This window comes from Hyaena hyaena, unplaced genomic scaffold, assembly GCF_003009895.1.
Source record: "Hyaena hyaena isolate Hyena2069 unplaced genomic scaffold, ASM300989v1 scaffold_150, whole genome shotgun sequence".
Lineage (NCBI taxonomy): Eukaryota > Metazoa > Chordata > Mammalia > Carnivora > Hyaenidae > Hyaena > Hyaena hyaena.
This window is the reverse complement of record NW_024080782.1, coordinates 1,934,616-1,947,631: the sequence shown is the minus strand read 5'-3', so window position 1 is coordinate 1,947,631 and position 13,016 is coordinate 1,934,616. Positions and strand designations below refer to the sequence as shown.

Genomic DNA, 13,016 nt, shown 5'->3' with positions numbered 1-13,016 from the left:
TTTCCTTTCTCCACTCACTGGCAGGTGCTAACAGATGAGATTGGAGACACTAAAAGGTTTGAGAAGCTTGTGAGAGAGCAGGAAACAAAGGTGGAAATAGAAGCCTGGAGTGACGGTTGCAGTTTGTAGATACGTACAAAAGAGTTACATGTGCATTTGTTAGGAGTGCTCCTGTTCTGAACTGCATCCCCTGGTGTCTGCTTGCTAACTGTGTTTACAGTTCTCTGTGGTGTAGAAGTTTGATCCAGCTAACAAGACTGGAAGGAGAGGTCATGTTGCCCAAGGAAGTGCTGGAAACATGACTAATATGTTGATTTTGTGTGAATATATTTTGGGTGTGTTTGGTCTTCTTGATGATTGTATTTCTAGACCTGGTCATTACTACACGAGATGCATATTGGTATTTCAGCATGGGGGAAGTGAGTCAAGCGTTTTTGTTCAGCAGAGCATGGACTTTGGAGTCCTCATCATTATGTCTGTCCTCATCTCCTCTGTGAAATGTGGCTCCAGATACTTCTCAGAATTATTGGGAAGCCTTTCTGCTAATACCAAATAGTACTCAGTAATTATTAGCTCTCTTCTTTTGTGGAAAGTACTTTTTGTTTAGATTATTAAACTGCGTAGACTCCATTGATTCCAGTTTTGTTTTGTTTTTCCCCTAATTGGATTCTTGAGACGCATTCAGTTTCAGATTGATGATGTAGCCTTAGTACATTGTCCATTAAAATGAATCAACTGAAAACACTGACCAGGAAGAGGTGCCTGATTTTAAGTATACAGTTAACATCTTTAAGATAATTTAAATCTAAAAATATAACTTTAAATAGGTACTTAAATAAACCAAAACTTAAAAATGAACAGTTCCCAAGAGTCCCACCACTAGAGCAAACTGTCTTTATTGTTCTCTTACCCCTCCTACTCCAGATGCATTGAGTATGCTATTTTAACAGTCACTTTTTATAAAGGCATTTGCTTTGTCTCTAGGTGTAAAACAAAGGTGTATCCCGATAATCTTCCTACAACAAGTGTGGTGATTGTTTTCCACAATGAGGCTTGGAGCACACTTCTGCGAACTGTCCATAGTGTCATTAATCGATCACCAAGACACATGCTAGAAGAAATTGTTCTAGTAGATGATGCCAGTGAAAGAGGTAAATTTTAAATTTTAATGCCATAATATGCTACAGCTTTTATCATTAATGGTTAAGAAACGTCGCTATCATTTTTAACCTAATAATTTTCTACAGACTTCTAATTTATCCTAAGAATATTTGTGGCATTTGGACTCATTCACATATGCAAAAAATTACATCCTTGTGAAAGAAACATAAAATATTATCTTTATTAGCATTTAACTTGTGTCACAACTTAATCTTGTTTTAAAAAGAAATAATGCTATATAATATAAATATTTATGTAGAACTCCTGAAAAAAACCACGTAATTTTGTTAGAATTTTCCCTGTGGGAAGCTGCAGCCATGAGTCCATGGAGAGAAATGAGATGCTCCTTAGAGCCAGGATGGAGAAATTGAGTTCCATGTGTAGTAGGAAGTACCTCTGGCAAGAAAATGGAGTCTCAGCTGGACAAGCCTTAGTCCTCCAGATTCTTCTTAGGTTTTCCCATTTTCTCCATTCCTAGGTTCAGTAATGATCTATGGCTGATTATATAAAAGGCTGAGAAAGGAACTTATGAGAAAGTGGTATGTAATATGACTCTTATAATAAATCTATACCGTGACTCTTGCCCAAATACTCTTCTAGGGAGCTCAGAATTTTTCATAAGCTTAGAATCTCTCCAACTGTCTCATGAAGTACTTGTTTGGGTAAGGTGCATTCATTTAAAGTACCTTGAGCCAACATCATTTATTTCAAATCCTTCATGGAGATTTCACACCACAAGGTAGCATAGAAGGCTCTGCTAAGTCCCATCTATAGAGAAACCTGTTAAACTGAGACATACCCAGCATTTTCCAGGCTTTTTCCCCCACAGTACTATTGAGGATCATTGGTGGCCTGTGTTCGTTCCCCCAATATTCCTGTGCTCCTATGAGAAAAATTTGGAAGGAACTACAGAAAATGGCTCCTCCTTGACCAGCCATAGACTTCCTGATCATTATTTCAGCCTCTTGTGCTACTTCCAACTTTCTTGCCCAATATCACTGCATCTACTAAGATGGTTTATCTAAGTATTTTACCTTCTCCTTCCATGACTGTTCTAAATATGTAAATTTAATCACAATCACTTCATGTCTTAATTATGGGGAGTAATTTGCACATTAATAACAATTTAAATCTCACCACTTTGCCAGATTATAGAAGTAACAAATAAAGAATAATATATGGTCTTCCTTCCGGAGTACCTTATAGCTTGCCTCCTTAATGTAATTAAGGAGACAGTTTATAAACAAACAAAGCATTTAAATAATAGCATAATATGTAATGTAGTTAATATCAACATGTGTGAACTGTTAGAAATTAAGAATATGGCAATTAAATAGTTACTATTGACAGTAGAAGTGTAAATCCTCATGTGGATAATTGTTTGCCAGGAGATAATTACTCCTTTAGGAAAATTAGCTTAAGTTCATTTCAGCAGCAATATATATGAACATCGGTTCTGCAAGTGACTATGTTTGTTTTACTTATATGTTGATATTTGCTAAATTAAATATTCCTCAAGGAAAGATCTTTTTCCTCAGAAGAAATGAATTGTTTTTCCATTTCCTCCTTTGTATTCTCTAATACTCTGTTGAATGACTGAGAGGGCTGTGTGAATAGTACGTTTTTGTAGGATGTGGTCTAATCAAAGACCCATGTCCCCACAACTGTAAAGTGACAAAGTCACATATACCAACTGTATTTTCCACTCCTCACGTAGGCCCTTCTTAGTCACCCAGCCTGTATAAATCTGTAAAAGAAAACGTGGGCAGAGGTCTACTTCATGGCTCCACCTGGGGCTCTTAGTCACCACACAGGGTCCCTGAGAAGTATCCCAGAGCCCTGGCTCAGGGGCTGCTTCTCCCTTATCTGCCTGGAAAGCCTCAGGTGGATAGCTCAGCATTTCTCATATTTGGGAACCACTAGGTATTGTGTCTTTGTGGTTATAATTGTTTGTAGCCCTTCTATCCAGATTGAGAATTATCTAGGGTAATCTTCTTTGGTTCTCTTATTTAGGTGGTAACTGTTAGGCCCAGGAACTAGAGCAAGCTCTGGTTTTATGTAACTCTTTATGTCTGCCTTTTTAGTCCTGAGACACATCCAAGGCACCCTCACTTCTCACCTGGACTAATGACACAGACTAGCTGGTCCGGCCTCCCTGCAGATGCCCTTGACTTCCCATGCATTCTCCACGCTGCATGCACAGTGAGCTTTTAAACTCCTGGCACTTCTGACTGAAACCGTTCCTCTGAGGCCTGTATGCCCTGGCCACTGCCTGCATCTCGGCTCACTTCCCAAACCACTCCCTGCCCACCCCATCCCTGCAGCTCAGCTCAGATGTTTACTCAGAATCACGATATATTTAGAGAGGCCTTCCTTGAACTCCAGAGACCAGGCCGTGTCCCTCTGAGCGTGTTTGGGAACACTAGACTCCTCCACAGCTCTCATCAGTTTTAACTATTTATCCGTCTGTTTAATGACCATCTCCCCTGCTAGACTGTATACCCCGTCAGGACTATGTGCTCACCTCTCTGTTCTCAGTGCTGACAGCACTTATTATATAAACAGTCCAGAATTTAATGAGTGAATGAAAAAGTAATCTACCAGTCAATTAATCCTTGCCCTTACTTCTTGTCTGTGCAGACTTCTAATTAGGTCATGTAGCATGCATAGTTTGCTTATGGCCTCAGGATACCCAGTTGCACAGTTAACCTGCTGAGTTGTCAGTAGCCCCATTTATTACGTATGAAGTAGGTGCTATAATTATCCCTGTTTTACTGATGAGGCTTAGCATAAACCTAAAACTTGACCTCTTAATGGCTACGTACGTCATATCTCATAACTTCACTGCTGCAGGGTCTGTACTGAAGGCATTCAGGACGAGTCTTCACTTCACGTCAGAAGTTATGTAATTGTCATCTCAGAAGGTTATCTTAAGACCTAGAACTGACACCATGTTCCTAATCTGAGATGGCTGTTGTTGTCCTCATTTTACACAGAAGGAAGCAGAGGTTCCTATTTAGTAGGGATTAGGAGTCAGATTTTTTAGACTCTAAATTCCTTGTTCTTTCTATTGCTCTTTAGAGTTCTGCCTAAGATTTCTCCAATGTTGCTGTAAGCAATGAACCTTCCCCTGACACACTCTCTGGCAGCCTCATACCCCCTGACAGAGAGATGCCTGGGGACTCATTTATAGGCTAATGGCTATAAAGATATTCTAATAAACAAGATTCTCATTTGTAGGTGACACGGAAGCTTATCACTTAACCCTCTGTGGCTTCATTTTTGTGGAATTAGGCTTCAATAAGTAGTTCCTAATCCCCCCCCTCCCCTCCCCAGCCCTGGGTTCATAATTCTATATCATCTGTTAGTAAGACACCTATATCTTAGCCTTATTGCATGAAGGCCACAAAGATGCCAAGAAAATTTGTGGAATAGCAACTTTTTTGAGCTGCCAGACCAGAAAATCATGCATTTTTCATTTTATTTATAGATAGGACAGAGTATTTTAGCTTTCAAAGACGTGGGACTTGGGAATTAGATTGCTTTGATTCTTAAGACTTTAAGCTGTCTGGTATTTTTGGGAAAGTTTATTGGGAGACATCTTGTGTGTGGCACACCCAACCTCAGTTGGTTGAAGCACTAGAATATATACCACACCCTAACACATGGGAGTCCATCCAACTGGACATAAAGTAATTTAAATTTGTGTTAGCTCTGGTGATTATACTATCCTGAGTTATTCTCTGTGTAATTCCTTTCTGGGATTTCTTGTTGGGGGTGAGAAGATGGGCTTTGAAACCAGGCAGACCTGGGTTTGAATCTTGGCTCCAACCCTCAACACGCTGTGTCACTTTGATCGGTTCATTTTATATTCTAAGCCTTGAATTTTTGTGTCTCAAATCTGTGTAATGACAATCTCAAAGGGTTACTGCTTTAAGGATTAAATGATATTAAATTGGTGTAAAGAGCTTGGCACTATGCTAAACAGACACAAAATGATATAGCTACTACTGCCAAATCTTCCTCTTCTCTAGGATGGGTACTGCCCTCACCTTGTTATTCAGAATGGAGTTCTGTCTTTCTGACCCTAAGACTTGCTGCATAAAATCACAGTGGTGACTCAGTAGGAGTTCTACTCCCAGTATTTTACAGATACTGTTTTTAGCCCCAAATACATTAGGAAATATATGAGCAGAAATGGAATCAGTGTTCCATAGTGGGATAGATAGGCCTTTTTCTTTCATAAGTTTCATATCCCTGATTATTTCATTGTTGAGTCATTCCAGTTCAAACAGGCAAGAACCATGTCACCCTGATTTGTCTTTTCCTTTGTGCTTTATAGGAAGCCCTTTGAATTTCCATGTTTACTATTTTAAGAGCCCCTTAATGCATACACTCTGATCCCTGGGAGCTCCCCCTTACTAGAGTCCCATGGGACAGAGCTAGTCCTAGGAGCCCCAGGAGTTCTGTCTCAGGATTTTCCTTCCCTAAAGACATTATCCTCATACCTATCCTGTTGTTGGGGTGTTGGAAAGACATTTGACCAAACCACCATCAGTAGCTTCTATAGCATAAATCCTATGAACTAATCTTCTCTGAAAAATTCTTTTGCTTTGCTTTGAGGAAGCTGAGACTTTTCTGCTTTTTAAAGTGTTATGTATTTTGGAGGCAGGACTTCTTTAGCTTAGGGGCACAACCTCTATGTGAACACCCCAGGACGGTTGCTGGTTTCATGCAGCCACTTCTTCTCCCTTTCTGCTTTCCCCCCTTTTCCTTCAATTGCTCTTCCCCCGTAAGATGCTTGTCACTTAGACCTACTTGTCTGCTAAGTAGTCCAGCATTTCTCTTCTGAGCTTGACCTCACTCCCTGCCTCCCAGTACAGGAACCATCGTCAGAGTCTGTGGTAAGCATTAAGACTGTTAGTTTCTGCCTTTGATGAAATCCCACAACTGTCTGAACTCTAACAACTGTTATGTAGTCTGTTGTTCTCTCTATTAAGGTCTGGATTTAATGCTCTTGAACTACTTTCTTTCTGTTCCTGATCCTTAAGCATGATTAGAGAAAGAAGAATTAAGCCAAGAGAGGTGTTAGGGAACCATGGTGACCTGCTTGGCTTTGACTGAGCCTGCACCTAAAGGCTCTCCCCCAAGTCTTCCTGTAGGAAGGTAGAGGCATCTCTAGGACGTGCTCTGAGGAAAGAAAAAGGCTCCCTTCTGTGAAATGGGTTTGTGATCCAGAGAGCCTCACTGAGAGTGCTCAGGAAATATGTGTTGAATGAATATTGCACATCAGAATTGCTTTTCATCAGGGTAGCACCAGGTGGGTCAGTCTTTGCATGTGATGTCTCGTTTTGTTAATTTTTCAGACTTTTTGAAACGACCTCTAGAGAGTTATGTGAAAAAATTAAAAGTACCAGTTCACGTAATTCGAATGGAACAACGTTCTGGACTGATCAGAGCTAGATTAAAAGGAGCTGCGGTGTCTAAGGGCCAAGTGATCACCTTTCTGGATGCTCACTGTGAATGCACAGTGGGATGGCTGGAGCCTCTCTTAGCCAGGATCAAACACGACAGGTAACTTCCCGGGGTCAGTGAATTTGCTTTCAGTGTGTTTGTCCTAAACGGTATGGTAAGCTGCAGAATTCTGGATTTTTAAATACATGCAAAAATAATTTCCTCCAAAGTTTGCTTTAAAATACCCATGAAGAACACTCTAAACTAAATGTGAAGGCAACATGAAGAAATGTTTGCAGTCTTGTTGATGAGACTGGATCAGGAACCAGGTTGCTCAGATGTGTGCCTCATACTCTGTTTATTACATGGGAGCAGACCAGAAGCCGGTGAACTCGGGAATGGCAGGATTAAACCCTTGATCGTCCCTGCTGTCCGAGGCTGAACTGGGGCAGGCAAGTCACCTCATCCTTCTCTACTTCCTTACTGGGACTGCAGCACTCAGCCTGTGGCACAGCAAGACGGAGAAGGCAGGTGGAGAGATCAGCACTGCAGCCTGAGGTGCTTAGCTGTGCATGGAAAGGCCCTGTAATCTCTGGCAGTGCAGAAGAGCTGTGGGAGTAATGCACACATTTGTCAGAGAGTGACCTGTCACCTGCCGGTCTCTGCACAGTTCTTGTGTCCCAGGGGAGAGGCTGACCCTGGTCTGCTAGACTTAGATTAGTTGAATTTCTCCTCCCCGTTGCCATTTGAGCCAGAGGCGGTCTGTGGCCACTCCACCTTAAGGTTTGACTTGAGGAAGGCAAACTCATACCAGGTAAGTGAAGCACAGCACACACCACTGCATCTGTTCTGTTTGTTAGCAAATGCTAAACGTACAGCTCGCCCTTTCAGAGATGAATAAATAGGGAGAACCAGCACTGGGGCAGTGAGAAGGTACAGCAGCTTCAGGAAGGAGAGCACTGCCTGAAGAAGAAAGAGAATATCTCTGTAAATTGTTGGCTTTGAAGAGTAGATGACTGATTTGGGAAATACTGGCTTGCATAAAGACCACACATAAGCAAGAGTCTGGGCCCAGGCCCAGGGAGAGAAAGCAGTGTGAGGAGCTGACAGAACTGAAGAGGGCTTGGCTGAAACGACAGCCACAACTTCTAGTTGGGGCTGTATGGTGGGTTACGTGTCCTGAGTATGATTTCTATCTGAAAGAGTTTAAATGCTGGATAAACTATAAAATGCATTTTGAAAGGCATCACTGAGCAGGCACTGAAACCACAAGTTTTGCAAATCTCAAAAGTGAGCTAAGTGAGTGGTCCAAATGCTAAGGCCAGCCCTCACTTGGAGAATTTCTGCCAGACTCAAAGTACGCAGAGCCCCTCTGCCCTGATGGACAAACGACGGGAAGATAGGAGACCAGGCCCAGGCCCCGCCTGAGGCGGGGAGATGAAGTGCAAACCCGTGCATAAAGCTAAGTTTTCGTGCCGCTGTGTGAGTGAGAATGAGAAATCCCACCACGCCCAAGAAAACTTGCCTGTTTCAACCTTGGTGTGGGGTGGCGGCAGGGAGACAGGATATGTAAACAGAGTGTAGAAAAGGAGGGAAGCAATCCGGCTCTTTATGAGAGTAGTATAACTCTGGTATGAAATACTATAAGGAAGTACATGGAAAGTTATCCAAACCCACTCATGAACACTAACCCCAAAATCTCAGAATACCAGAAAACTGAGTCTACTGGGAGTAAAAAATAACGATAGAATATATTTTTATTTTTATATGAAAAATATGTAAAAGAACATATCATGACTAATTGGTTCACTTTAGTATTACAAAACCAGTTCACGTAATATACCATTCCTAAAACTACAATTAAAACCCTATCAGTAAAAATCTGTGATCACTTCAGTAGGTACAGAAAAACGTGTTCATTTATGATTAAGGTGAACATCACTTATGATTAAAAGTACTTCATGAACTCTTGGGGCGCCTGGGTGGCTCAGTCAGTGGGGCGTCCGACTTTGGCTCAGGCCATGATCTCACAGTCTGTGAGTTCAAGCCCCACATCAGGCTCTGTGCTGACAGCTCAGAGCCTGGAGCATGCTTTGGATTTTGTGTCTCCATCTCTCTCTGCCCCCCTTCCCTCCCTCCCTCCCTCTCTCTCTCTCTCTTTCTCTCTCTCTCTCTTAAAAATAAACATTAAAAAAGTTTTTTTTTAATAAACAAAGTATTTAGTGAACTACTATAGAATGGAAATTTACTAATCTCAGAAAGGATGGCTTAAAAAAAAAGCCTTAGCTAGCAAACATCATATTAATGGAGAAAAGTTGAAAATGTTTTTTAAAAGATAAAAACATTCTTATGATGCCCTGAATTAACTACTTCGCTCAGTATTAATAGAAGCCTTAAGTTCTGCAATAATATAAGAAGTAAATGGTGTATGGATTGGAAACAACAACAAAAAAAAGTGCTGTTAGTTGCAGATGATGTCTTAATGGGAAAAAAAATCTTACACAAAACAGAGATAACAGTTTAGCAATGTTGCCAAATATAAGATCTCTATAGAACAGCCTTCTCCACTTCTCTATAGAACAGCCAGCAAGGAATAGTTAGAAAATAAAATGTTAAAAAAAAAAAAAAAGATCCCATTTACAATAGCAGAGGAAATAATAAGCTATAATTATTAGCTTAGGTATAGGAATATGCTTAACAAAATATGCCTAAAATAGAACATTTGAAACTTACTGGAAATTAAGTGGAGAGGAGGATAATAGTCATGGATAGAAAGGTTAAAAATATCAGTTCTCCCCACATTGATCTAGAAATTCAGTGCATTTCCAGTTGTAATCTCAACAGAATTTTCTTGGAGGAACTAACTGATTTTAACATTTATGTGGAAATGCATATTTTAAAAAATAGGTAAGGTATTCTTAAAGACTAAGGATCAACAGTGCTGACACTACCAGATATCAAGACTTATTTTGAGGCTATATTAATTGTGGCAGTGACATATTTTTTTAAAATTTTTTTAAATGTTTATTTTTGAGAGAGAGAGAGAGAGAGACAGTGTGAGCAGAGAAGAGGCAGAGAGAGAGGGAGAGACAGAATCCGAAGCAGGCTCCAGGCTCTGAGCTGTAAGCACAGAGCCCTATGTGGGGCTCGAACTCACGAACCATGAGATCATGACCTGAACCGAAGTCAGACACCCAACTGAGCCACCCAGCCACCCCTGGCAGTGACATATTGATGCAGAAATTCACAAATAAATTAGTGAAACAGTAATGTCTGGAAACCATCCCATGTTTATACAGCAACTTGACTTAGGACAGAGGATGCCTTGTTAATTATAGCAGAGGAAAAAAAGACCATCAGAGAGTGCTGGTTATCCATAAGGAAAATAAATGAAGTTGGATACTTATGGTATCATACCAAAATTGATTCCATGAGGATTAAAGACTTAAATATGAAACGCAAAAATAATAATTCTTTTTGAAGACAGCATAGGAGAATACCTTTATAATTTTGGAGTAGGGAAAGATTTTTTAAATAAAACACAAAAGATGGGATGGTGAGGACATTACATACTCTAGAATGTGGCTACCAAAGGCTATTGAGTAGTGCACCCTTTCCTAGGAAGGAGTAGTGGTCATGTGGAAGTTTTTTCAGATTTATAAAAACTGTCACAATACCAGTAGAAAAAAATGTATCTGTGATCAGACAATCTGTATGAAGAAATAAAAACTGCAGGAAAAATACCCTTTTTGATAACTAGAAACAAATTCTTAAATTGTGAGGTACTATTTAACGTTATTAGCAAAAATGCAAGAAATATCATCCAAAGTTGGTAGCATAGCATTATAAACAAGCTGCAGGGAGAAAGATATACATATGGCATCTCTGTATGGAAGGCAGCAAGAATTAGTGTTAGAAAAAAATTTCTTTCCATTAATTCAGTAAACTCACTCCTGGAAGTTTACTCCTAAAGCAAAAACAAAATACTGGTTATACGAACATGTTCACTTAGTATCTTGATAGCAAAAAAACTGTAAGGAACACACATATCCAAGTGTTTATTAAGATTATTACCTTAATAGGGGCGCCTGGGTGGCTTAGTCGGTTAAGCGTCCGACTTTCGCTTAGGTCATGATCTCGCAGTTCGTGGGTTCGAGCCCCGCGTTGGGCTCTGTGCTGACTGCCAGCTCAGAGCCTGGAGCCTGTTTCAGCCTGTGACTCCCTCTCTCTCTGACCCTCCCCTGCTCACACTGTCTCTCTCTCTCTCCTAAAAATAAATAAAACATTAAAAAATATATATATATTATTACCTTAATATTACTGCCTTAAAATGATTAAATACATAGTCATTAAAAGTATTAGTTTTGAAACCTGGAAATATTTGGAGTGGTTTTTTTTGTTTGTTTTGTTTTGTTTTTAAGTTTATTTGTTTCGAGAGAGAGAGAACCATGCAGCTGAGGCGCAAAGGGAGAGAGAGAATCCCAAGCAGGTGCCACACTGTCAGCACAGAGTCTGACGCAGGGCTCAATCCCACGAACCATGAGATCATGACCTGAGCTGAGATCAAGAGTCAGATGCTTAACCGACTAAGCCACCCGCATGCCCCTGAAGTGTTTTTATATGTGTCCGTTATGTAAAAGTATGGATGAAAAAGGGATGAAGGGTTATCAGTGGTTACAAGTGAGTGTGACAAGTGATAGGCTAACTTAGTAGGATACAGCAGGAAGTTTTTTCATCATTACTTTTAACATTATGGAATGTATTTTTATTTTAAACACACTTAGCATATAGGATTATAATATAGTTGTTATTCCATGCCTCCAAAAGGAAAGTTGTAAAGATTTTTTCATTTGCTTTTATGATTTTAGGAAAACAGTGGTATGTCCTATCATTGATGTGATCAGCGATGACACTTTTGAGTACATGGCAGGCTCTGATATGACCTATGGTGGCTTCAACTGGAAGCTCAATTTTCGCTGGTATCCTGTTCCCCAAAGAGAAATGGACAGAAGGAAAGGTGATCGGACTCTTCCTGTCAGGTGATTGATTTGTCAAACATTTTCCCTAAAGTGTTATCAGCGGGGGATAGTGAAGCTTTGGGCATCCTCTCAGAAGGATTTTAAGTGTTCTGTTTTGAAAAACACAAGGCATTTGTATACCATATATGTAGTCAAGAGCCATCTTTCACATGTATCATTATTTTAAAGAGGGCTTTTTACTCTGATCACTTATTAAATTTACAGTTTTTCATTTATATAAATCTAGCATACCTGAAAAGTGATGGTAACATGCATATGTTTCTTCATTCCTGTGTGAACATTTTGCAAATCTGTCAGATTTATGCTTTGATTCAGTTGTTGAGGATAATAATATTGGGCTTTAAATCAAACTGTCCCTTAATTAATTGTAAGTGTTGGTCTGTGAAAATATTACCTGAAGCGGGTGGTTGCACCAAAAAATAAGATTGTAAATTCAGACTTGTACCATCCGGATGATAGTTACTGACTGATAAGGTTAGAAAATCTGGTTTCAGATACAGAAATAACTAGACTTGACAGAAGTATAAAAAAGGATTTCCATGGACACATTCTGACTTATCCTTTGTTTTATATTTGGTCATCTGTAGATTTTTTTCAGAAAGGGGTAAGATTCTTTATGCTGTTCAGAACAGACCTTGAGCTCTCTGAGCCGTCCTGGGCTTTGTCCCGCAGCACCCGCCTGCTGCTTCAGCAGTGGTTGGGAGCCCCTTCAGAACCACGCCTTAGCTTTCTCCCTTCCCAGCCTTCTCCAAAGGCCTGCTTTCCCTCGAACTCAAGTCCTCTTCTGGCAAAGCTGAGGAGAATTTCATTAATTCTGGGCTTTTTCTCCTGCCCTGCCAGAGTCCTTTGCTAACAAAGGTACTTGTCCACTCTTTTGCTGACAATGTAACAAATCACTCTCTAAATCAGGGGTTCCCAAACATTTTGTAGACAGTAGGCTTCTTTGCTGTGAGTCTTCTCTAATAGGGCGAAAATGCACATGTGCAAACAAGATTGAGCATACAATTCCAGGAAATGTCAAGATACCTCAAAACCAAGGGCAAGAAACCTGGTACTGAATGGTAACTATGTGGGTGTTGGCCTGTTTCCTCTGCCTCCTAAGATAGTAGACGTTTCTCATTCTTTTTCTCTTCTGAAATCAGAGTATATCCTAACTTCCATGTGGGAACAACTGTTTCTACTGCAAAGGCAAATGCTGCCACCCTTTACAGCACGGAATCCATATGTTTTAGGGCATGCCATCAGAGGCGACAGTTCATGCTAAAATAAGATGGCCATGGTTTCCTTTTTCCCTGGAACTTAATTATTTTCTTCTAGTTGGAGTCCATTTTTCTTCATACTCATCCTTCATGGAAATCAAAT

General features: G+C 40.2%; 1 protein-coding gene across 1 annotated transcript in view; it reads left to right on the top strand.

Moving 5' to 3' along the window:
• Positions 1 to 13,016, top strand: part of GALNT1 (polypeptide N-acetylgalactosaminyltransferase 1) — a 73,398-nt gene that overhangs the window by 46,702 nt on the left and 13,680 nt on the right. Inside the window, exons 4-6 of the mRNA XM_039238954.1 lie at positions 985 to 1,151; positions 6,528 to 6,735; positions 11,484 to 11,654. Coding sequence (XP_039094885.1) covers positions 985 to 1,151; positions 6,528 to 6,735; positions 11,484 to 11,654 — 546 coding nt within the window. The remainder of the gene's footprint in view (positions 1 to 984; positions 1,152 to 6,527; positions 6,736 to 11,483; positions 11,655 to 13,016) is intronic.